The 21862-nt window shown below is 42.3% G+C and overlaps 1 protein-coding gene across 5 annotated transcripts in view; it reads left to right on the plus strand.

Moving 5' to 3' along the window:
• Positions 1 to 21862, plus strand: part of LOC147061364 (deoxyribonuclease-1-like 1) — a 43716-nt gene that overhangs the window by 8419 nt on the left and 13435 nt on the right. Inside the window, exons 2-5 of one of the 5 annotated variants that reach the window (XM_085924426.1) lie at positions 3370 to 3534; positions 3651 to 3751; positions 8282 to 8293; positions 16358 to 16444. In XM_085924426.1, coding sequence (XP_085780552.1) covers positions 3376 to 3534; positions 3651 to 3751; positions 8282 to 8293; positions 16358 to 16444 — 359 coding nt within the window. In that variant the 5' untranslated portion in view covers positions 3370 to 3375. Of the gene's footprint in view, positions 1 to 3369; positions 3535 to 3650; positions 3752 to 8281; positions 8294 to 16357; positions 16445 to 21862 lie in introns of those variants that run through there. The other 4 variants (XM_085924399.1, XM_085924391.1, XM_085924408.1 and 1 more) reach the window with 4 other exon arrangements.

Raw genomic sequence — 21862 nt, forward strand, 5'->3', positions numbered from 1 at the left:
GTTTCATATTACCGTATTGGGCCAAATATAAGACGATGTTTTTTGCATTGAAATAAGACTGAAAAAGTGGGGGTCGTCTTACATTCGGGGTCTAGACATTCTACCCATTTTCACTTGTGCGCAGCGGTAAGTTAAAGGTTGCTGGTATCAACTGAGTATGTTGCTGTGATCGTGTGCGTCTTTGAACAAAGTGAGTATATACATTTCATTGTTACTACTTTCCACTGTTGTGCTGTTTGTCCGATCGCGCTTTGCTTCATGTGCGCGCCGTTTGATTGGCAGCTCCAGCGCACTCCTTTAAGTTTGCCTCGCATCGTACGAGTGGCCGTTACCCAGCGGTACGGCGACTAACGGTCGCTAGCAAATGTATTTTGTTGTCTCGATCGATGATCTGATGTTTGGTGTGTTGCCGAGAGTACTTCATTTATGGTTATTTTTTGCCAATAAGTCAGTAAAGCAATATATTCTCTCGAATATATTGTTATACTCATTTGTTTCAGATGTCAGTACATCTTTTATTATTTATTTATAATTATTTTCTGTATAAAAATTTAATTTGGTGTTCACAAAATCTTTTTTCAAACGAATCAAAAAGTCTTTTTTCAAACTTGAGTCTTGAAAAAGAGGGGGTCGTCTTATATTTGAGCCAATACGGTAATATTAATATTAATCTCTCAGGCACTTTGCACTGCACCTGTTCAAAAAGCCAGCGCTCGCGCCTGTCAGCCAGCCGTGTATAAATCTCCTTCACACATGACCTTCCTACCAGTGTTGGGAGAGTTTATTTTTGATACAAAATAATTCAAAGTTTAGTTCACAAATTTTAAAATGAACTTGTTCAATTCATGGTTCATGATTAGCTTTTTTCTTTTTCTTTTTTTTAACTACGTACATCGTTCCAAAAATGAAAAGTTCTTAGTTCTTTTCATCCCCCTAATCAAAAATGAAGGTTGCTGCAAGCTGTTACACTCTGACATATTGGCATTTTCTTTTCATCCACTCCATTCACTAGTATGTTGCTGTCACCTTACAATGTCAAATCCATGAAAAAATTGCTTGAATTCTTTAATGAATTGAAACAAAAACACAACTGTGGTCCAGAATGTGCAAACGCAATCTGCTGTAGGTGCCATACTGAGGTAGAAAATTAAGGATGACTACTGAAGTATTCAATGTGCAAAACATTTAAAGCAGGGGTGTCCAAACATTTTGCAAACATGGCCAGATTTGATAAAGTGAAGAGGCCCAGGGACCAATAGTTTTTTCAGACATTTTTTAACTACAAACATTTCATGCAAATACACACTGTTATAAAACAAAATTCATTGTCCCAATTGTCTTTATTTGTTTAAAATGACAAAATAACCAAATACAGTGGAGCCTCGGTTTTCGAACACAATCCGTTCCAGAAGGCTGTTGGAGAAGTGAATCATTCGAATTCCGAATCATGTTTTCCCATAACAAATAATAGAAAATTTATTTAATCAGTTCCAAGCGAAAAACCCCGTCATTTTTTCATTTGCGCATTTTTGTCCGATCGCGCAACTGCAGCGCACCACCGAACGCGCAACCGTAACGAGCTGCCGACTGCGCAACTGCACCGCGCTAGTCGCATCATTGTGACAGAGCGGTCGCTAAAATTGAGAAAATATTTTTAAAGTCCTAATTGACTTTCGAAAATTTAAGTGGACCTCAGTGCGCAGGGAGCTTAATTTGGTCCGATCGCGTAACCGCAGCGCTCCGGTCGGGCGCTCACTGTCGCATTGCTTAGGAGCGTCTTTGTGTTTTAGGATGGCTTTATTTTTACGACATCCGAAGCAAAGAAATCGCGAATTTTTTGTTCGAGAACCGGGACATTCGAAAACCGAGGCTCCACTGTATACACTTCTCAGGCAGATGTGAACAACTCTAAAAACTCTAATTCTGCCTTTCATTCATATCTGAACAGTCTGACAACGTTGAACAAACTGTATGAAATACCTTAAAACAACTGAATTTTGCTCTTGTCATTTACAATATCTTTCAGAAAATAAAAGTTTGTGTGACAGGTTCATAACATCAACAGTATTAACATGGCCACTTCGTAATATTTAATATGAAGTCATACTTACTTTTTATTTACTTTTGACTCAGCCCTGCGTGAAGAATCACTGTTGTGATGCCAGTTCAGCTTGGCGCTGCTTCGCTTTATCTGCGCGCTCACCCCCTGTTAGCTTGTCATACGTGTTAGCATGTTTAGTCTGATAGTGTCTCTTTAGGTTGAAATCCTTAAACAAGGCAACCGTCTCTTTAGAAATTAAACAAACACAATTGCCTTGATTTTCAGTGAAGAAGTATTGTAATTCCCATTTCTCTTGAAAGCGACGGTCTTCAATGCCAACTTTCCTAATTTTCTTCGCAGTCGGCATGGCAGAAATGAGTGGAGAGGAGAGGGGTGCGTGGCAAGGATGCAGACTGACATTATTAAAGTTGTGCTGCCACCTTTTGGTAAAAAGAGGAATTATGGTTTCAAGTTTCATTTTTTTTTTAATTCAGTTTAACAGTGCAGGCAGGCCATAAATAATACATTATAAGACCGAAGCTGCGGGCCGTGTGAAATCTGACCGGGGGCTGGATTTGGCCTGCGGGCCGGACCTTGGACATGCCAGATTTAAAGTAACATTATATGAGCTTTAACTAATTTCATTTATTTGTGAACTTATTATTTCTTAACTTGCTTGCCAAAAGAATCAGAACACCTTCAGAATTTGGGACTTAAAAGTGCTAATGTAAATGTGCAAAGCCCAAATAAATGACTAAAACAGCAACAAGCATCTCATTAAGAGTAATTCAAGTGGTTCAACGCCATTGAGCGTGCTACAGCGTCTTCTACAATTCCTGAATGCTCTCATAGGATGATACCTTATCATTGCCATTTGACAAGAAAGGGGCTGCTCGTCGCGCAACTGAGTTTACATCGACTGAAACGCCATCGCGCTTTCTTCGCTCCTCCATGCACACGTCGCATTTTGATGACTTAGGTGGCGTGCAACTGTTTGTCGCCAGGGTTGTCAAATCGGTTTTCCTTGTCTAAGCCTTGTTTGCTGTGTGTTTTGCAATCTAAGAAAAGAGAACCTGGCATCCTTGAACGATAATAAACTGCATTTCAAAACCGTTGATTGGCTCCAGAATTAGCGTGTTCACAGAAATTCTCACGAAGCAAAAATGCACTATGTTCAGTTTATGTTTGTCCAAAATATGAACGAGTTCATGAACTTTTGTTCATTGAATGCGTTCAGGTACAACACTGCTTACGACCAACATATGTGACCAGACTTCCTTTAAGTGATTTCTCTGCAAATAAGAATTCATGTGTATTTTGTTCCACAGGTGATTATGACGTGGTGCGCTCCGTACCTTGGACTCTTGCTGCCTTTCTTATGTGTCCTGGTTTGGGGTGGGGGCGTCTCAGCCTTTAGGATCTGTGCCTACAATGTGCAGAAGCTTGACTCGAAGAAGGCATCAAACTACAGAGTGCTGCACACGCTTACACGGGTACTTTACAAAGGCACGCACACTCACTCACTCACTCACTCACTCACTCACTCACTCACTCACTCACTCACTCACTCACTCACTCACTCACTCACTCACTCGAAACCTGTGTATAGATCACGTCTCGCTGTGACATCACACTCCTCCAAGAAGTGATGGCTTCTGATGGCTCCTTTGTCAATACTCTGCTGGCATCACTCAACAGGTACAGTGAAAGGTACTGATTTAAGACAACTTTGCATGGGCTACCACTTACTGTTATCATGTTCCTTTCTATTAGTTTGCCGTGTGAGCCTAAGTACACAGTCAACGCGTCCATGTCTGATTTTTTTTTTTCTCCACCAATGACAGATTCTATGCACGCGGCACTTTAGCATTTGGTGCAAGGTGTTAAACCCTCCGATTGGCAGGTAAACAAATGACACCAAAAACATAGTCAAACTTGTCGTTCACACATCTGTTGGAATGACTTATTTTCAGGGATGAGAATTTTCCGCAGATTTGCGGATTTCCATGTTTTTTTCAGTCGAAAGTTTCATTTTTGTGAATCCGTTGAGAAAATTACCTTTTCTGTATATAGGGGGGGCGGCCGGCCAGCTGGCCGGGCAACATTAGCCTCGGCGACTCGCAAGCATTCGCTCGCCCGCCGAGACGCCATGTTTAGGCACATCTCAAAACAGAATTTGTTAAACTGTGAGTACGGAAATCTGCTTGCCTCTGTAAACCCAACTCACTGGCAGCAGTGATGCGACAAGATCCGCCTTATTTTCTGCAGCATTTTGGTGCTACCTTTGTCACATCATTCCCACTTGTTAACTGAACTTACACGGAGCACTATTTTTACACCGTCACAATGTGAATTTTCATTTTCATCACTTGTAGACGAGTTACTTCGTCGAACAGGATGAAGAACTGCTTCATGCCCATAAAGTCCCAAATCCCAATGATCATCGTCACACACACATCTGGGTGTGGTGAAATTTGTCCTCTGCATTTAACCCATCCCCATGTGATTTTGATCCATCCCCTGGGGGAGAGGGGAGCAGTGAGCAGTAGCGGTGCCGCGCTCGGGAATCATTTGGTGATCTAACCCCCCAATTCCAACCCTTAATGCTGAGTGCCAAGCAGGGAGGCAATGGGTTCCATTCTTATAGTCTTTGGTATGACCCGGCCGGGGTTTGAACCCACAACCTTCCAGTCTCAGGGCGGACACTCTACTACGAGGGCACTGAGTTGGCTCAAGAGCAGCAGCATCGTACAACTCGGAACACAGTCCATAACCACGTGCCTGACGGATCATATCCGTAAAGTAGATGTGCTGGGGAAGGTTTTGTGTATTCTCTGTCAAGATATGATCAGAAATGGAGGTCGCGGTGCTAAGAACATTAAGGAGCACATCGGAAAAAAAACCCCCCACAAAGCTATGTTTTTACTTTTACAAGGATGTGGGTTTAGAAAGTAACATGATGTTACATGTAAGGTAATGTTAGGCTATTGTCATGAGACCATTAAAGAATAAATCTAATAAGACAGAATAAGAGAAACTCGGGGTCATCTTACATTCGGTCTTTAGACATTATACCCATTCACAACGCTAGATGGAGCCAAGCCCAAGTGAACCCCTGTCACGAAGAATAAAAATAAAAATAGCGGTAGCACGAAGAAGAATAAAAAAATAGCAGTAAGAAAGAAAAGAGAAGTAAATAAAAGAAGATATAACAGAAAATGGAGAAACGTAGTGACAATCTGGAGAAAAGTGTGTCGAAGGTCGGCCAAGTTAACCGGCAGCTGAGGAGAGATTTTGATGCAAACTTCAAGGTGATAAATGAGGCAGAGGCTTCAAACAATTGCAAAACGGCTGTGAAATATGGTGTCACAGAGTGTGATGTACGGCGATGGAGAGCTCAAAAAGATAGTCTAAAAATGCTCACAATCAGAGAAAAGCTTTCCGTGGTCCTCGGAGCGGCCTCTTTCAAGAGCTCGACGGGAGGGTGTGCGCGTACGTGGACGAGAAACGAAAGGACGGGATGCCCATCAGCAGAGCTGTCATTCAGCTCAAGACCGTGGAATTAGCCAAAGTGCTAAACATACCCACCGCTGACTTCAAAGCAAGCCTCGGCAGGTGTAAAAGAATGATGCGGTGTTATGGACTAACACTGCGATGCAGAACAAGATTCAGAAGCCTCCGGTACGTTTGCTCTGTGAGTGGATCCACCACGCATGGGAGACAGTTTCCCCAAAGAGCATGATCCACGGGTTTAAAATATGTTGCATATCAAATGCCCTGGACGGCAGTGAGGATGACGTGCTATGGGAGGAGCCAGAGGATGGGAGTGAGGACAGTGACACTGAGCACAGTGAGGCAGAGGATGTATGTTTGTGAGGAGTAATGTTCTGACATGACAGATCTCAGCTACTCTCAAGTTTGAACCAGTTTGCATTATTTTATTGCAATGTTTGTCCTTATTCAGATTTGTTTCAAGACTACAGTTAGACTTCACTTTGATGGTTAATACAGTGATTGCAATTTTGCTGTTTTATCACAATACATTGGTTTATTTACATTTCAAATATCAGAAGCCATTCATTTACAAATGTGATTGTACTTAAGTTAACATATTTAAATGTTCAGATATTAAGATGTGAGAGACAGTTTTTGCATGATTTGAATGAGGCAAAATAGCATGATTTTTCTCTCGAATATATTGTTATAATCATTTGTTTCAGATGTAGTTATTTTCTGTTTATAAATTAATTTGGTGTTCAAAAAGTCTTTCTTTCCAAACTTGAGTCTTGTAAAAGGGGGTCATCTTATAATCAGGGCCGTTTTATATTCGGGCCAATATGGTAATATGTATGTGCAAAGAATACCACAGAGAAGGGAAGGCCAGTGAAAGCAAAAGAAAGGTCACAGCAAGATAACAAAATAGCTCAAGCCAACTAGCTAATCACGTGTGCCCAGAGGCCTATTCTAACAGACTGTCGAGACGCAAATTAAATTTTTTAGAAGTTGTGTTTCTAAATGTAGAATTTAAAAAACAGTCAAATATGGAGGTGGTCATGTCATCACACTACCACTTTGAATTCAAGACGTCACTGACTTCAGGATTTGGCCGATGTGTTTGCTTGAACCATGACTACTACCCTTCATTGGAAAGTCCTGAGGTATTTAGTCATCATTTTTTACCTCAATCTGGTGTACGAGGCTTCTTGAGCAGTACATATTCAATACCAGTTTACTTCTGAGAAAAAAAAATTAAGGCTTTGGTTTGTGATGGAATAATTGGATGGTGAAGCACTGGTCATCCTGACCAAGGGCCTCATAATTTAGGAGTTGGATTCCCTTGCTCCAACAAAGTTCTCTGTCTAGCTCCAGAGAATTCCTCGAACTCCCAATCATACGTGTGGCTACCTCCCTTCCTTTCTTATCCTTACATCTGAGCTTATCTCTGATATTATTTTTGCTCTGCCAGTGCCCCATTTTAATCACTTTTGTCCCAACTGTAAAACCATAGGGTTTTCTAAAGTCAGGTGTTTCCAGTGGGATAACGAAAAGATTTCTGTGATGATTCTCACTTCTACCAGCGTTCTGGTGGAGAATCCTTGCCTATTGCATCCACAGAGCCTCGTTATGTGTTCCCCACCTCTTTATATGGAATACTATATCTAGTGATACGTATTCCCATTCACGCAGTTAGACCTGACAGTTTGGTTTAGTAAAGTCAAAGTCCTGACCTCAATCTCATTCAGATACTATGGCATTTCCGTAATGGAATCATTCAATAAACAGTGTTGCTGAATTAAAGTAATTCTGCCCCCCCCCCCAAAAAAAAAAAGTGCCACAATATCTGTACATATTTACAGGCTCATTCCCTTTAATGGGCAATGTTTGATTTCAGTTGTTGCTGGTGAAGGTGGCTCCACTAGATATTTGGGTCAGGGAACAAATACTTTTTCACGCAGAGCCAAGTAACTTTGAATAGTTTTTTCCTTGGTAAATAAAATTGTCATTTGAAAACTAAATTTTATGTTTTCATGGTTTGTCTGACATTAACATTTGTTTGATATTAAACATTGATGTGGGGAAACAAAGATGCACGAATAAAAGAATTTAAGAAGGCAGATAATTTTCATAGCACTGAACTACTGGCAGGATCTATGTGCTCTTGGCTCATTAGTTTCATGATTGCAATGACATGAGCTTTGTGATGGTGACTGCTGGTTTTGCCTGGCCAGAACCAAGCAATGCAGAGGGACATGGAGTCTCAACCTCTTACTCTTGTATTCGTTGTGATGGTGAAATTGGCTCGTCTCAACATATAGTAACTTCCTGTTTCTTTCTTAATTATGGGTCATTGGAAAATGTGTTGGAAATTTAAATCACTCAACATATTGGGCCATCATATTGGTTGGAGGAGCTCTAGTCTTTAAAAACTAAAAACTCTCTACCTCAAAGAGAATACTCTTAGATTGAAGATACACCACCAGGTTATTGATGGAGGTTATTTTCCCATCATATGGCATGTAAAATAATGAAAGAGGAAACTTCTATACCTGTTGACCTCGCAACCGTAAATGCTTAATGTGTTGTTGTTCGTATGGTCCATTCGGTCATCATGAGTTTATTACATTATAGCATGGTAAGGTTTAAAGGCATTCATGTTGGCTTGTCTGACTCACAAGGTGCTTGTAGTGACCTTTAACTTTGCAGTAATGTATGTAATCTGTGCTTTCTGACCCTCAACAGGGAAGATCAAAGGTATGGTGGATTCTCCGAGCATGCATCGTCGAAGCTTTCACATTGAGCCTGATAATCAAAGCTACTAATCTGATTGCCTGCAATTGCATTGATCACATCCCAATCAATGCCAACGCAATATACTTTGAAGCTGTCATTTGTGTGCTGTGGTGCGATATATTTGGCTCGACATAACATAATGAATGCAATTTATACTTAACCAAATTGAAATTGTGCGTGTGTGTTTGAGTATTTTGAAAAGAGATACTTGTATATTTGTCTCTATTATTATTATTATCATTATTATTATGATGATGATGATGATGATGATTAGCCTACTCTTATTTTTGTTGTTAGGGATGCACGATATTTTTTTTCAAGCCAACCTTTCATTCAAGCTGATCAATTTGTGTTTCTCAAGACAGATAAGAATAACTTTTTCAGTTTTTTAAATGTTCGGTCAATTTTAGTTTGTGCACACCAAGAGAAAATAAACTCATTTGTCAAATGTGACACCTACCTCTATCACAACAAAAATCCAAAACAGATCTCTATTGTGCACATTTATAATATATATATATTTTTTTAAGAACTACTTTTTAAATTGCTTATCAAATGTAAACTTTTGTTATAGTTCGATGCATAATATAAGATACCTGTAAATGAATACCAAATGCAGGTGAGTGCAGACAGGTGAGTACAGATTAAAACAAAGCTACAATGTTACTCAAAGTGTGTGAATTAATAGAACCCCAGTGCAGACCCGGGGGTAGAATAGGGCCCTATCACCCTCTTGCTGTTCGTAAGAGGCAATGAATGGAGTGACTTGTTTGCCGTAAATTGCTACCCGTGTCAGTGGAGGACGATTGCCTGGTGCTTAAGGTATGTGGCTGGCTGTGACCCCCACAGGTCTAACATGGTACTTTGGCTCTTCACTTAAACAGGAGGTTGGAATGGCTCATTCCAATCAATCGCCTAGTCAAGGTTCTCTCTGGTATGTTTTGAGAGACTTTGCTTTCATTTTTGCCTGAAAGGCTTTGGCTGAGAATCAAGTCACACGTTGGTTAAGTCACAGAAAGAGGAGGAAAAGGACTTGAATTTCCTGTCTGATAATACAGAACCTTACAATCAGCCTTTCTCAATGGATGAACTTCTCTGTTCCATAAGAAACTCCAATGACACTGCAGTGGGCCCTGATGGGATTTATTATCAGTTCTTGAAAAACCTGCCATCTAATGCATTGGCCGATCTTCTGACAATATTTAATGCAATCTGGGAATCAGGAAACGTTCTCCATCTTGGCGGGAAGCAACCATTATTCCCATCCCCAAACCAGGCAAAGGGCACATTGAGCCCACGAACCCCATCATAACCTTGATGAGTTTGCTTATCTAAAACTATGGAAAGGATGTTGAATAATAGACTAGTTTGGATACTAGGAACAGCAGGCCATCTGACTGAATATCAGTATGGCTTCAGTAAGGGCAAGAGTACGGTAGACCATCTTGTCCGACTGGAGACTTTTATACGTTATGGATTCATCAGGAAAGAACCTGTGGTAGCAGTCTTGTTTGACATCGAAAAAGCCTATGACACAACTTGGTATGGCATTCTAAAGGATCTGTACCGCATGGGATTTAGAGGCCATGTGTCCATCTTTATCTCAAACGTTTTGTCCAACAGACACTTCCAGGTCCAACTGATCCCTCGCTACATCGCGGTTCGTTGATCGCAGCTTCAGTACATTGCAGATTTTTTTTCAAAATTAAAAAAAAATAAAAATAAATAACAAATTCAAAATAAACCTTCTAAATTGAGGAATTATGGCACAAAAGTTGCCCACACGCCACTAGAAGGAAGGGATTGTCCACACAATTGCAGTAAGTACACTTGTACCTTTTTATAAAAAAGGTTGTTATAATAATAAGACTTCTAAAAACATTCACAGTATTGCACCTCGTTATATTTTTTTATATCATAAGAGTTCTAAAAACATATTTACAGTATGTACACTTGTACCTTGTTATAAAAAAGTTGTTAAAATTATAAAAAAGTTCTAAAAACATATTTACAGTCTGTATACTTAAGCTACATCGACACACACACACACACATGTATCATATTTATATTTAGATTATTTATACATTATTTTGTCATTCATACTACGTATTAATATAGTATTTACATGTTTGAAACTATTATTTAATGTTCTATTGATAACATGTGCACTTATATGATTCAACATACACTTATTGATACACAAAATAATTATGTATTTTAAAAATGAGAGGGTGACACTACTTTGCAGATTTTCACATATCGCGAGTGGTCTTGGAACCAATTATCCGCGATAAACGAGGGATTACTGTACTACCTTTTTCGACCCAGCATTTACAAGACCTACGAGTCCCTCAAGGCAGCATTCTCTCTGCCACTTTATTCAGTGTTAAAATCAATAGTATCGTGCAAGCAATCAACCCACATCTGTTTTGTAGCCTTTATGTCGATGACCTCTGTATCTGTTATCGAGAGAAATGTATGAGTATGATTGAGAGACAACTCCGACTATGTATGAATAAGATCGATGCTTGGTCGATTCAAAATGGCTTCAAGTTCTCTACATCTAAAACTATCAGTTCTCATTTTTGTTAGCTTAAGTCGTTGCACCTTGATCCTTTGCTGTACAAGGATGGAGCAAGTGTACAAGTGTTGAAAGAAGTTAAATTTCTTGAGTTTACCTTTAACAACAAACTACCATTCATTCCACACTTGAAAAGTTTCAGGAAGAGATGCTGTAGAATTTTGGATATTTAAAAAATTCAATCAAGGACAAAATGTGGAGCTGAGTGCACTGTGCTGCTGCTCCTTTACAGAGCACTACTGGGGTCCCGTTTGGACGATGGATGCATTGTCTACGGATCAGCAACAAAGTCATATATTCAAATGTTGGGCACTGTCTATCATCAAAACTTAAGACTGCCCTTGGGAGCCTTCAAAACCTCACCAGACCTGAGCCTTTATGTGGAGGCGCCTGAAACCTGCACTACAGTATGCAATCAAAATCAAAGCAAAAAAGACTCCTTTTTTTTTCAATTTTCAAAGGTCCAGCAGACCTTTTGGATGTCTCATGAAACCCTTCCTGGAGGACTTGAACATTGATCTGGATATTCTGCGATCTGCATGCGTATCCCACTCCCCCTTGGACTTTAAGACAACCTGTGATTGTGACCCTAACCCTGACCCAAAGAAAAAAATTCATCACGATTCCAAAGGATTACCAGGGTGTCTTTTCTGATATACGTACAACAACGTTTTCCTTTACATACTCCCATTTATCCCGTTTCAATAAAAAATTAAGAGTGAATTCTAATCAGCGTGGCCTGCAAATTCCAATACTGTGTTTTACTTTTACGGCAGAAGCTAAAGCCTTGCTTTTGAGTCTCAAGTAAATAGAGGAAACCAACAAAAAATACCCCCTGATCTGTACAGACTTTAAGTCATGCCTTCATGCCCTAGAGTTTGTAGACTGATCACCCCCTTATTGTGGAGATACATGATAAGGTAGATTATTTGGCAAAGATGAACTTGAACACCATCGCTGGGTTCCTGGCCATATGGGACTCAGTGGCAACGAAAACGCAGATAGAGCGGCTAAACAGTTCTTGAGTGATGCAATTTCTGTGTCAAATCCGTGCCTCTGATATGAAACCTCGACTGTGTTCTTATATAAATGAGAAAAAATTAGCTGAATGGGATGGCTGTGTGGATAATAAGATGTATGAAATATGTAACACTATTAGACAAACACTAACTGTACTTTACACGTAGACGTGACCAAGTTGTGTCCACAAGGTGTCGAATTGATCATTCTAGATCAGGGGTATCAAAAAGTTTTGCAAGGAGGGACAAATTTGATAAAGGGAAGGGGCCCGGGGGCCAATAGTTTTTTCAGATATTTTTTAACTACAAAAATTTCATGCAAAGACTGCTATAAAAGAAATTTCATTGTCATAATTGTCTTTATTCTTCAAATGACAAAATAACCAAATATAAGCCACTCAGGCAGATGTGAACAACTCTAAAAGCACAAATTCTGCCTTTCATTCATACTATCTGAAGAGTCCGATAACATTGAACAAACTGTATGAAATACCTTAAATTTACATGAGTTTAAAATTATTTTTGCCTCATGAACATTTTAAACAGGAGTTATAAGTAATGCAAAGTTGTCTGTTATTATTAAAACTTAGAACAAGTGAATTTTACTTTTGTCATTGACAATATCTTTCAGAAAGTATTAGTTTGTGTCACATCTACAGGTTCATAACATCAACAGTATTAACATGGCCACTTCATAATATTTAATATTAAGAAATATTACCGTAATTTTCGGACAATAAGTCGCTCCGGAGTATAAGTCGCACCAGCCATAAAATGCACAATAAAGTAAAAAAAAAAAAAACAGATATAAGTCACACCTGAGAATAAGTCGCACTTTTGGGGCAAATTTCTTTGTCAAAATCCAACACCAAAAACCGACATGAACCAGCAACAACAGGCTAAACGATACGGTATGCTAACGTGACATATACACAATCAAATCAAATCTGTTGAAGAACAGATTGAGTTCAACCGCCCAGTCTTAGTCCCCACAACTTGGTTTCCTATCAACTCCTTTACCATGCCCTGAGATAGATTGCAGACCTCTCCAGATGTTTCTGCCGTTGTTAAGCTCCATTTCCAGCCTCCTCCCATAGTTCCCCTTCACCTTCCTGATCCTCAGCCGGAGTTCCTTCTGGACTCTACGCAGTTCCTCTACGTCACTCGAACTAAAGACTCTCTTTTTCTCATTAAGCAGAGCCTTTATCTCGGAGATTATAACAACAATGACGCATGTAGCTGTTTTTTTATATACAATCCACGCCCACACTTCCCCCTTTAATGTTCTCATGGCGTTCTCTACTACGTCCGGCTTACAACAACACACACACACACACACACACACAGGGCGGGGCGTACTGCAAATCCACGCCCACAATTCTCCCTTTAACGTTCTCATGGTGCTCTTTAATCTGTCCGCCTTACAACAACAACAACACACATAGGGCGCACTGCATGATAGGGTGCGCCGCACATTTTGAAGAAAATCTGAGACTTTTATCCACACCTTATAATCGTGAAAGTACGGTCGTAAATAGAGGCAACATTCCCCATAGGAATCAATGTTAAAGCAAATAATGCGTGGCGAACTATCGCAAAAGTCACACTTTTTGCCCTATGACACAGAAAACACAGAGAACCAAAAGACCAGTTTTATTTTTGCTTTTTCAAGGCTTTAAAACAGAAAAAAATTATCTCACTTTATTGTTGACCTCCTAACTTTGTTTGGGGAGGGGGGAACCTCTCTTAATTTTCTACACTAAATACCCCCAAGAAGATACAGAAAAAGTCAGGCTATTAAATTATTTTGTGCTTCTACGTACTCCCTGCAATGTGCTCACGTACTCGTCATTACATTTTGGTGCGATTAATGAGTTTTCTGACTGTGTGAGTGGTCAGTGAACGCACCTTGTGGAATACACAAGTGAGAACTTAAAAAAAAAAAAAAAAACAGTGTTTGTGGTGATTGTAACAAAACCAGTAGCTGCTGGCGCCGTTGTGAGTGGCAGTGTTTTCTTGGAGCCTATTAGGTTTGCACTCATGTCATCTGTGTGTCTTTAATTTATCCACTCTGTGGCATGAATGGTGCTAGAGGAGAATTTCCTTAGGGAGCAATCCCAAGGGTGTCATGTTCTTGCGTCACCTGCCACTCGGCCACGCCCAATTAGCTGAGTCACCCACACCTGTCAGTCTCTCTATTTAAACCCTGTCATCCAGTCACTCCTTTGTCAGTTCGTTCCTGTATGGTACCCATTTGCTCCCTGTGCTTTATGCCTATCATCCTGCGCCTTTTTTCTCTGTTGCCAACCGCTTCCGTAAACTGACCGACCATGCTCCGATCGCCGCCTGCCCCGACTACTTGCTTGTCCTTCACCACGTTCCGATTGCCGCCTCCCCCGACCGACTACTTGCTCGTCCCGACCACGACTACGTGCTGCGCTCTTCTGCACAGCCACGCCAGCCAGATCATGCGTCCAGCGTTCCACTTCCCCTTTGCCCCTTATTAAATAAATCTGTGTCGCTCTGCATTTGGCTGTGCTGCCCGATTCTTGACAGTGGGATGAATAAAGTTAAGTCTATATTATGTCCATAATGTTCCAACACGAAAGTTAAACCAATCATGATCTAATGCTGGCTAACTTACTAGCTTCTAGGATATAGTGATAGTCGCCACACAAATGCTGTGTGAATTTTAATTTGTGCTAATTGAGATGTGATGTACTGGTCGGGCAACTATCGTTTAAATTTAGTTAAAGCAGACAGTAGTATGTGCTAATTCAGGACCTGGATGCAAGATAAACACTCAAATGAACTAAAATAATTCATCTAGATAAACTAAACTAAAATAATGCACCACACAATTCAAAATTTTGATCTACTTTTCAAACTTAAATTAACATGCAAATGTTAAGTATTTTTCCTTTCTGATCTTTTTTATTGTATGTTGCGTAATGTCAGATTAACTGATTTCATAAATCCTTGAATTGGCCTGATAATGATCTTGTCCAAAATTATCGTGCATCCCTGATTATTATTATTATAATTATCACGATTGATAGTTGGCATCATCTTACCCTGTCTCCGACTAACAAGCTCACTAACAGTAGCCATGCTGATTTGACTCAGTGATTGGTTGGTGAAAGTGCTTGAACTAGTAGCCGCAGCGCTTACATGTCTGTTGTACCAAATGTGGAGTATCATGACATGACAAGGTGGGGGGTTTGTGTGGTGGTGGTTGGTGCTGCTTATGATATGGATAACAGAGTGGTTCCCAAACGGGGGTACAAGGAATCCCAGGTGTCTATGAGCAGTTATTTAGGGGTTTACAGAGTAATTTACAATGTATTACAATTTAGCGTTCTGTAGCGCATACTTTCTTAATGGTGTTCAGTGAACCAGTTAAACAAACCAGTCACTTATCCCTATCTTAGCTTTGAGTGAATTAAGAGCCAATGTGTATTTTGATTAAACTTGGTGTATTTGCGGATAGTCATGGTGCAACACTAATGGCCCTATTTTCGAATCTTGCAAAGTTTAAGTGTGCTCATGGATGGAGTTTTCTTTCTCTTGCTTTTGTTTGTTTCTAGACTTGAAATTAGCATCGATTTAGGAGTGATATTCCTCCAAATAATGAATTCACACAAATGCTGTGGGAACACATACAGAAAGCCAACACTAAAGGGCAAGAGACACAGAGAGACACACACAGAGAGAGAGAGAGACACAGAGAGACAGAGAGAGAGACAGAGAGAGAGAGAGAGAGAGAGACACAGAGAGAGAGAGACACGGAGAGAGAGAGAGAGACAGAGAAATTCACAACCAAAGGGCGCACTGTACTAATAGCGCCGCAGTCTCAGTTATGTGTACCATTACTGTATTTAACACACACATAGGGCGCACAATCAATGGCGACGGAGGTACATACTCTACGTCTTACAACTTTACAGATTTGCACAAACGGTAGTATTTATTTATCAATGCCGGCGGAGGTACGTACTTTACGTGTTACGTACAGTCCTCTGATTGTTTTTTTGCCCCGATTGACGTAAAACATAATGGCCTCTGATGGGTTCATCGGATATTACGCTTGTATATTACAGAAGCCGCACAAAACAACTTTACAGATTTTGGAATTCAGTCCACACAAAAGGCACACCTTATTAAAAGGCACATTTTCGTTTTTGGAGAAAATTAAAGGCTTTTAAGTGCACCTTATGGTGCGGTTAAATACGGTAAATTGAATTCTTAAAGCACTTTTTATTAAAGGTACCTAAAATAGTCATGAAGTACATATTGGTCAAAAGACATTTTTAAGTTGTATGAGAAAAGCACACACATCAAAAAATGATATGTTTGTATTAATGATAGATTGTGTGAGACAGTCATGTGGTTTATGCTGAGTTCTTGTGTTTGTGTTATTTTGAGGTATGAAGGTTACCACTATGACGTCGTGTCCAGCCCCAGTCTGGGAAAGTCTGCTGATGACCAGCGGAGCTATGTCTTCATCTATAGGTGAGACACCATCACCATTTCCCATAATGCACCTCATGTTCGATGACATGTTCACACTTAGTAGTACATAGGGATGGGGGCATTTGCCCTCGTAGTAAACTGGCCCAGGTACTGAATTTTTAAAAACTACAGTATCTTTAAATTCCACTCTACTCATAAAATGCCAGCAATTTGTAACACGGCCAAGCCCCTCAGTACCAGCCATTTTTCACAATGTTGACCCATCTTCGAAGGTTCACAGAATAGTGTGTTTTACGGTCACATAAACAAACATGGAACCCACCAAAAGGAAGAAGAGTCTATCACCAACAACAACAAAAAATATTTCTCACATTTGTCATTATCGAACATTATCTGCAGCTGAACATAGGCACATTTGACCAAAAATCCTATTTCTGGGGGAAAAAAAACAGAGAAATGGAGGATTTTGTGAACAGATGTATTTCAAGTAAAAGTTGACACCAATATTTTTGCTTTTTTGTAAAACAATGTCCGGCAGTGTGCTGGATTTCCCAACATAAAGCAGCATATTGAAACAATAGCCTCGTGGGGTACATGACAGAGTCACATGATATGTATGACTTGATGCTATATTTGATGTTTTTTTGTGGGTTTTACACTTTGAAAGCAAGATGCCTCCACCACAGCATCATCCTTTCATCTATGCAAATAATCTGCTTAGGCTGGTACAGTTCCCTGAAATTTTTGACAATGTAATTCAGTACCGGCCGAACCTTGTGCAGTTTATCTGATGCATCATTAGTGTTGTCATCATCATCATCATCATCGGCGGTCACTCGAGACGAGTATGACAGTCTTCTTCTCAGGGTTGTCTACTTGTGGGTCCGCAGGTGGTCGTAGAGCCCGATCCGGGATCCACATATTTTTGTGCAGTATGGGCAGGAGAAAGTGGTGATGGGTTGTGGGTGTGCTGGAGCCAGTTTTTGTCTTTCCTTACGGAGTTGTCGTTTGGTTTCTGCGACACGGCGGAGTTCCTTTTCGTGATGTGCTGCACCTTCTTGCACCGCTGCCCTCCAGAGGTTCCTGTTCAAGGCGATGCGCTCCCAGTCCTGAGATGTTATTTGGAATTTCTTGCGATTGGTCTTGAGGTTGTCCTTGAAACGTTTCTTTTGCCCACCCGGGGCTCGCGGACCTCTCTCCAGCTGGGAGTATAACATCTGTTTGGGGAGGCGGGTGTCAGCCATGCGGATGAGATGTCCTGTCCATCGGAGTTGGTGCTGCATTATTAAGGTGGTGATGCTTGGTATCCTGGCTTCCTCCAGAATGCTGATGTTTGTGCGTCTGTCCTCCCATTTGATCCTGAGAATTTTCCTCAAGGTTCTCTGGTGGTGTTGCTCAAGAGCTCTTAGGTGCCTGCTGTAGGTTGTCCATGATTCTGCCCCATAAAGTAAGGTGGGGAAAACCACAGCTTTGTAAACCAGGAGCTTGGTGTCAACCCGGAGGTCTCTGTCTTCAAAGACTCTTTTCCGGAGTCTGGCATACGCTCCACTGGCATAGCTCAGGCGATGGTTGACCTCAGAGTCAATGTCCGCCTTGGAGGACAGAAGGCTGCCGAGGTAGGGGAAGTGGTGGACATATTCAAGTGCAGTGTTGTCCACATTTATGATGGGCAAAGTAGATGGCTGGTTGGGTGGGGGTTGATGTAGCACCTGGGTCTTCTTGGTGTGCACGGTCAGACCCAGGGCTCTGTATGCCTTAGCAAAGGAGTTCAGGATGCCCTGGAGGTCTTCTGCAGAGTGTGCTACAATGGCATTATCATCTGCATACTGGAGCTCCATGACCGTGGTGGTTCTGATCTTGGTTTTGGCTTTGAACCTGTTAAGGTTGAAGAGCCTGCCATCAGTTCTGTACCAAATTGGGATTCCGTGTGGTAGTTCTTTGTCAATGAGATGGAGTATGGTGGCAATGAAGATAGAGAACAGGGTGGGTGCAATGATGCATCCCTGTTTGACCCCTGTCTCTACAGTGAAAGGCTCAGTCAAAGAGCTGTTGTTGAGCACTGTGGCTGTCATTCCATCATGTAATAATCGCAGTATTCTGACGTATTTATCTGGGCAACCATACCTCAGAAGGATGCTCCAGAGGGTCTGGCGATCCACCGTGTCAAAGGCCTTTGTCAGGTCTATAAAAGCCATGAACAAAGGCTGTTTATGTTCACGGCATTTCTCCTGGAGTTGGCGTGCTGTAAAGATCATGTCTGCAGTGCCTCTAGATGGGCGAAAACCGCACTGCGATTCTGGGAGAACTTCCTCAGACAATGGCAGTAGGCGATTGGCAAGAACACGAGCAAGTACTTTGCCAACTGTTGAAAGGAGCGAGATGCCCCTATAGTTCCCACAATCCGCTTTGTCCCCTTTCTTGAAAATGGGCACTATCAGAGCGTCCCTGTGCTCCGAGGGGAGTACTTCTTTTTCCCAGACCTTCAAAAAGAGGGAATGGAGGTGGCGCTGGAGCGCTGGTCCACCTTCCTTTAGGACCTCGGCTGGGATCCCATCTGGCCCAGAGGCCTTGTTTTTCTTCAGGCTCCTGATGGCGTCTTGGACCTCTGCTAATGTGGGAGGTTCACCCATGTCTTCCCTGATGGGACTCTGAGGGATATGACTGAGAAGATCTGACTGAATTGTGCTGTCACGGTTGAGGAGTTCCTGAAAGTGCTCTCTCCACCGGTTGTTTATGGGCTCATTGCCCTTCAACAGCTCCTGCCCGTCTTTAGAGCGTAGGGGGTTTTGGCCGCGATGGCTTGGCCCGTAGACAGCCTTAGTAGCACTGAAAAAGCCTCTGGTGTCACCAGAGTCTGCCAAACTCTGGATTTCCAGTGCCCTTTCAGTCCACCAGGTGTTTTTAATCTGTCTGACCCGGCTCTGGACGTCAGCCTTAGCTCTGGAGTGAGCCTGTCTCTTTGCTTTGCAGGTGATGACATTTTGCCAGACACGAAAGGCTTCCCTTTTCTTGGAGATGAGCTGTTCTATCTCTGTGTCATTCTCATCAAACCAGTCCTGATGCTTTCTGGACTTGTGTCCGAGAGTGGCACTGCAGGTATCAAGGATGGAAGACTTGAGCAGGCTCCAGTGTTCTTCAATGTCCTCAGGGTATTCCTGATTGAGGCTTTCTCCAAGAGAGGCCTGAAACAGCTGCAGGGTGGCAGTTTTGTTCAGGGTCTCAAGGTTTAGTCTCTGCCGGCTCAGCTTCTTTTGCAGTGTCCTCTTCCTCTTGAGTCTGATGGACATTGTGGATCGTATCAGGCGGTGATCTGTCCAGCAGGCCTCTGAATCTATCATGGCTTTTGTGATGCTCACGTCGCGCTGATCCCTGGCTCTGACAATGACATAGTCAATAAGATGCCATTGTTTAGAGCGAGGGTGCCTCCATGAGCCCTTGAGTTTGTTCTTCTGGCGAAAGATGGTATTGGTAAGGTCGTATTGAGCACATTTGCTAAGAAGCAAAACCCCGTTGGAGTTGATGTTTCCAATGCCTTCCTTTCCAATGGTGCCCTTCCAGAGGTGGTGGTCACGGCCCACTCTGGCATTGAAATCTCCCAATATAATAATTTTGTCCTCCTTGGGGATTTTTGACAATACCTCATCCAGACAGGCATAGAAGGCCTGTTTTTCTTCCTCATCGGAAACAAGGGTAGGTGCATAAGCACTAAGAACTGTTGCCGTCTGGTTGTTAGCCAGCACCAGACGGAGGGTCATCAGGCGCTCACTGATTCCCACCGGGAGTTCAGAGAGATGACTGATCAGTTGGTTCTTGATGGCAAAGCCAACCCCATGGATCCTAGGCTCATCTGTGGCCTTTCCTTTCCAGAAGAAAGTGTATCCACCCTTTTCTTCCTTCAGATGACCTTCCTCTGCACATCGGGTTTCTGAAAGAGCAGCTATGTCAATCCGGCATCTTCTCAGTTCCATGGCAATGATGGCAGTTCTCCTCTCCGGCCTGTCTCTGGTTACACTGTCCATTAGTGTGCGCACATTCCATGCTCCAAAATTCATGTTTCTGTGTTTTTGACCGCATATTGGTGATCCCTCTGAACGCGGTAATCCAGTCGGGAGGTTTGAGGCAGGCTATGTTTAGGGCACCTTTTCTAGCCCCTTCCCCGTCAGGGGTGAGCAGAGTGGATCCTAAAAAGGGCTGCTCAGTCGTGGATGCAGCTACCCAAGAGCTCTTTCTGCCTCGGTCCAAGAGCCCAACGATCATCTAACATCCACCGCCTGATGTGCCAGCTTGTGACTAGGGGCTTCCAGACTTCACAATCCTGCCCCCGTTGCCACTCACTGGTCGCCACAGGACTTTAATCTGGGATGTAAAATGGATTCCCTGAAAAAGACGCCTGTGCGTGACTTTGTTTAACGTGGGGAGACTGGTGCACAGACAGTCACCACACTGTCCTTGACAGATTGGGGTCAGAATCCAGTGGCAAGGAGACCAAGACGACTGGTGACCCTTTTCTGCTGTAGCCTTCATCCGCCTTCCCAGCCGTTGTGACGCCTCCCCTTAGGTCAGCCATCATCCTCCGCCTGGTCCGCCGTTGAGGTCTTCACTATTTACCCAAAGCTGGGGCTGTTTACCCACAGCAGGGACAGTGGCTGATGGGCAGTAGGGCGTGTCCACACACCGGTGGGCCTACATGCCACATCTCTGGGGCCCACTGCTGCTCCGAGATCCTGCACAACTTAGCCTGGGACCGCAAGGTGCCAGTTACCGTGTGTGGCCACGAGGAGGCGTGTGCAAGTCTTGGCAATGGAGAGGCTATGTACCGGCGGAGGAGGCTTACGCACTCGGCTCCTCTTTTCAACCCCGGAAACAGAGGGCTAGCCGGTGGCGGTAGCTGAAAGCAGAAGAGTGGCAAGCAGAAGCAGCATACAGCATGCACAAACTACAGGCACTACTACTCCAACACTACTGCACTGACGCATCACATGCCCTGTGTACACACACACACACACACATTGATTAGTGTTGTAGTGAAGGAAGCGCCATATAATTTGAAATTTGTTTCTTGACATAGTTCGACTGAAAAATGGAATCACATGGTGGATTCAACAGCCCAATACATGGCAATAATTGTTTTTTTTGCTCACAAACACAGTAATAAAGGTCAGTTCCAAAAATGTATTGCACTCAGGTACCCCCAAAGGTTTCCAAGTCTTTGGAAGTTTGATTGCTAGTTTGTGCTGCAAGAAGGTTTGCAGCAAAGCTATTACTTTGATCAACAATGTGTTGCAGCAACTCATTTGTAAGGAACAACACCAGGTATTTGGCTGGCTGGTCAGAATCCATCTCTTTGGCAATACTCTGTGGTCCCGGAGTAGCTGTAAAGAGAAATTGGGTTGGTTTCCAGCCAGAATCACTGAGATGTCTACTCCATTTCCTTGCACTGCTAACAGGAGGAGCACT

The sequence above is a fragment of the Syngnathus leptorhynchus genome, chromosome 1 (assembly GCF_054491065.1).
Source record: "Syngnathus leptorhynchus isolate UIUO chromosome 1, UIUO_Slep, whole genome shotgun sequence".
In the NCBI taxonomy this organism is placed as follows: Eukaryota; Metazoa; Chordata; class Actinopteri; order Syngnathiformes; family Syngnathidae; genus Syngnathus; species Syngnathus leptorhynchus.